At 43.2% G+C, this 4,529-nt stretch overlaps 1 protein-coding gene across 1 annotated transcript; it reads left to right on the top strand.

The window, feature by feature from the left end:
* The first annotated feature begins 325 nt into the window (after positions 1–325).
* LOC149786829 (uncharacterized) lies at positions 326–1,063 on the top strand. The gene has a single exon (XM_089975985.1). The coding sequence runs from the start codon at positions 326–328 to the stop codon at positions 1,061–1,063; it is 738 nt and encodes a 245-aa protein (XP_089832111.1).
* The last annotated feature ends 3,466 nt before the right edge of the window (positions 1,064–4,529 follow it).

Consider the following 4,529-nt stretch of genomic DNA (forward strand, 5'->3'; position numbering starts at 1 on the left):
AGGAAGGACAATGACCACCGGGAAGGGGTCGCCATCATTATCAGCAAGAACAAGACCAATACACCAATACCGTTCTACAGTGGAAGCCAGTGAATGAGCGCCTACTGTACGTCAGGATGAACTCCAAGTACGCCAAGCTGTCTGTTGTTGTGGCCCATGCACCAATAGACGACGCGGAAGAAGAGGACAAAGACACCTTCTACGACGCTCTTCAAGCCGTTTTAGAGGATGTCCCTCGACATGACGTGCTGTTGCTACTTGGCGATTTCAACGCTAGGGTCGGCTGCGACAATAAAGACAGAGATAGGACCATGGAGTAGGTGTGATGACCTACAACGGGGAAAAACTAGTCAACTTTTGTGAGGAGAATGAATTGGTCACAGGAGGGACCCTGTTCAAGCACAAGGACATACACAAGCTCAGATGGACATCACCAGACGACAGAACTCAGAACCAGATCGACCACATCATCATCAACGGCCGATGGAAACATTCCCTCCAGCACGTGCGAGTGATGCGGCACGCTGACATCGGCAGCGACCATAGTCTTCTAGTGGCCAATGTGACTTTGAAGCTTATGAAAGTTAGGATAAGGGTCTCCAGAAATCAGCGCTTCGATGTGGCCAAGCTGAAAGATCCAAAAATGAAGGAAGAGTTTAGGCTGGCCCTAAGGAATAGGTTTAGTGTTCTAGAAGATGAGACAGAGCTGACCATCGACAATTTCAACAGAGCAATGAAGGAATCAGGAGAAGTAGTTTTAGGTTACAGGAATAGTAAGAAGACAGAGTGGATATCAGGAGAGACGTGGACTCGCATAGGCGAGAGAAGACAGATTAAGAAGAGACTTTTGGACGCCAAATCACCAAAACTGAAAGAGAGACTTTCGAAGGAGTATAGAGAAAAAGACCAGGAGGTGAAGAAATCAGCAAGGAGAGACAAGAGAGAATACACAGAAAGACTGGCAAAGGAGGCGGAGGCAGCAGCAGAACAGAAAGACATGAAGACGGTGTACCAGAACACCAAAAAGCGGAAGGGCGACTACGGCACCACGACCTTCCAGTGAGAGATGAAGATGGAACTCATGTCACAGTGGAGCAGTAGAAGCTGAAGAGATGGAAGCAACACCATACTGAATCGCACAGACCCACCAGTACTCGCTGACATTCCTGAAGCAGAGGACGACCATGACATCAACTGCGACGACATCAATGTTGAGGAGGTCAAGCAGGCCATCCAAAAGCTGAAGAATGGGAAGGCACCTGGCGAAGATGGAGTATGCCCCGATATGCTGAAGGCAGACGACACAAAGACACCGCAGCTTCTTTGACAGAGTCTCCAAAAGATCTGGGATAGTGAAGAAGCACTAAATGAATGGAAAACAGGAATCATCGTCAAACTTCCCAAGAAAGGAGATCTAGGGAACTGCAACAACAGGCGAGGAATCTCATTACTATCCATCACCTGTAAGATTTTCAGTCGCATAATTCTCCAACGCATCACAACAGTTGTGGACGGCATTCTACGCCAGGAACAGGCAGGTTTTAAGAAGGGCAAATCCTGCATCGACAACATCTTTGTTCTGAGACAGATCCTTGAGCAGTCCCATGAGTGGAATTGATCTGTTTATGTGGTCTTTGTGAACTTTGAGAAGGCCTCCGGCAGCCTGCACCGAGCCTCTCTGTGGAAGATCCTACGACACTATGGCATCCCCCATAAACTTGTGAACGTCATCAGGTCCCTGTACGAGAACTTTGAGTGCAGAGTCATCCACAACAACCTACTCACTGAACCATTCAAGGTGGACACCGGAGTGAAGCAAGGATGCATTCTCTCGTCGATTCTCTTCTCACTGGTCATTGACTGGATCATGCGCCGCACCACAGAGGGCAGGAGGCAAGGAGTACAATGGATGCTGACCTCAATGCTGGATGACCTGGATTGTGCCGAGGACATCGGGTTGCTGGCAAGCAGACACCAGGATATCCAACAGAAGACAAAACAGTTGGCACAAACAGCAAGCACCATAGGTCTTCGAGTCAACAACGGGAAGACACAAGTCTTGAGGAAGAACACTAGAGTGGGTGACCCAATCACCATCAATGACCAGCCTCTGCAAGAAGTAGACGAATTCACGTACCTGGGCAGCAAGGTCGCCACAGATGGAGATTGCACAAGGGAAGTCACCACAAGTATCAGCAAGGCCATCCAGACCTTCACAATGCTGACGCCCATCTGGAGGACAACAAACCTCAGCGCCCACACAAAGATCCGTATCGTCAACAGCAACGTGCTGAGCGTCCTTTTGTACGGGTCAGAGTGTTAGAAGACCACTGCTAACATAGAACCCAAGCTCGAAGTCTTCCAGACCAAATGCCACCGACAGATCATGATGATCGTCTGGCCAAACATGATCTCGAATGAGGAACTCCGGTACAGAGCGGGCGCAAACACCATCGCTGAGACCATTGCAACTCGTCGATGGAGATGGCTCGGCCACGTCTGCAGAATGCCCCCTGACTCACTACCAAGGGTGGCACTGAGATGGACTCCACAGGGGAAAAGGAACCGTGGCAGACCCCAAGAGACCTGGCGCCGTACCGTGGAGCAAGAAATCAAGACCAGAGGCCTCACTCTGCAGACCGCCCCCATAACAGCAGCCGACAGACCAAAATGGTGCTCCCTTGCTGTCGCCTCAAGCACCAGACGGCGCAGAGTGGATTGATTGATTGATTTGTATCTTCATTTGTGAGTACTTATAGTAGTTTAATGCTTTCTTTCTGCAAATAATAAGGACCAATACAACATTTTCTAATTCAGCGATATAAACAACAGATTAATTCAAAATGTATTCATCTTTCACATCAATTTTTAAACAAAATTCACAATGATGCTGTTCATTTTCTGCATGTCTACTCGTCTTGATACTTAATGGGCATGAAGAAATTCGTAAATTACTTACAGCCTTATGGATATAAGAATTATAATCAACTGAGCTTTTATGGTTCACGCATTGGAGAAGTTTGGTATTATCCTAATTACGACCAGATATGTTCCTTTTTATCGCTTTTCAAACAAAAACTATAAACATATTTCATTCTGACTGCAGTTCTAGAGATGCTTCCCAATTTTTACATATGTATAACGATATAAAAGCTATTTTCAAAAACACTTCTTATGTAGAAAAATTAATAATGCCTAAAGGATAAATACCGCTGCTAAATATCTTATCAAAAAGTATATTGCTAAACACTGGCACTTTTCGCCTTTTCATTAACGAAGTTTCTGGGAAATGATAAACATGTTAACCATAACACTTTATGTAAGCATTTTGTAAGGTCTATATTTCTATCAATAATATTGTCAAATTTCGAAAGAAATTCATTGAACTTATTTATTTCTTGTTTCTGTTGCGCAGGCCATTCACAGCATTCCATGTTATTATCTTCACCGATCCGTACCTCTTAACACTAGCCTATTTGACGCGCATCTTCTGAAGGACTGGTAATCTTCACTGTAATCATGGTGCACGTTGCGTCCTCTTTATTTAGTCTCCTTGCCAATGTATACTTTCTTCTTCAGTCTGTTCTCTAATTTGCACCCCTGGCAGCTCTTTTGCGTATATGGATGGTTGTATCCGTCAACAATATTGCCTTTTTCTCTCTGGCTTTCCTTTTTGTATATTGTTAGTACATTTTGTACATGCTATATGCACTTCTTTAGGAAACTCCTGGGCAATTTAAAGGTGTCTTAAAATAATCACCACGTGTTCTCACTTTTTTCTGTTAGGAAAGTATTCAAACTTTGCAACTATAGAACGAATCTTTCTAAGTGTGATATTTCAAAGTCGATGAGAAAAATATCATACTTTTATTTGTGGTATTGTGCTTTCGGTTTTCAGATTTGTTTGGCAGAACATTTTTAACTCGGTTTTTCTCTTCTTCTTCAGGAATGTCAAAAAAGAACAACTTACTGATTTATATTGAAGCTCAATGACCTGATGGTTTAATTGAGCATTGAGGGATGAGATCTGCTTCATGTCTTCAACAATGATTGTCTGAGCTTTTATCTTGTCTTCCAATATATAAGTGTTGAACTGATGAGTTTCCTCATTGGATCGAAATCTTTTTGTCAAGCAAAGAAACTGAAACTTAGATTATGTCACCCTTTTGCTCAATATTGTCTAGTTTCTTTTCTTTTTGTTCCAATACAGACAATTTATGTAACTGTTGCTGAAATGGATGATTGATCCAGAGCCAGCCTTGTCTTACTGATTGAATATGTGTACAAAAAACACTGACCCGTTCGATTCATGAGCAATTGTGCGTGAGTGTGACTAAAAATTTTACTAGACGTAATACATGTTATAATACATGTAATACATGTTCATCGTTTTTCAACACTCGGGTGCATATTTTATCAATGAGAAATACCAGCTAATCTTCTCAATTATTAATCTCTCTCTCTCTCTCTCTCTCTCTCTCTCTCTCTCTCTCTCTCTCTCTATATATATATATATATATATATATATA

The sequence above is a fragment of the Sinohyriopsis cumingii genome, chromosome 12, assembly GCF_028554795.1.
Source record: "Sinohyriopsis cumingii isolate HCF-2022 chromosome 12, ASM2855479v2, whole genome shotgun sequence".
Lineage (NCBI taxonomy): Eukaryota > Metazoa > Mollusca > Bivalvia > Unionida > Unionidae > Sinohyriopsis > Sinohyriopsis cumingii.

Excerpts from the sequence above, each read along its gene's own strand:
- LOC149786829 (XM_089975985.1), top strand. The coding sequence starts at position 326 with ATGACCTACAACGGGGAAAAACTAGTCAACTTTTGTGAGGAGAATGAA.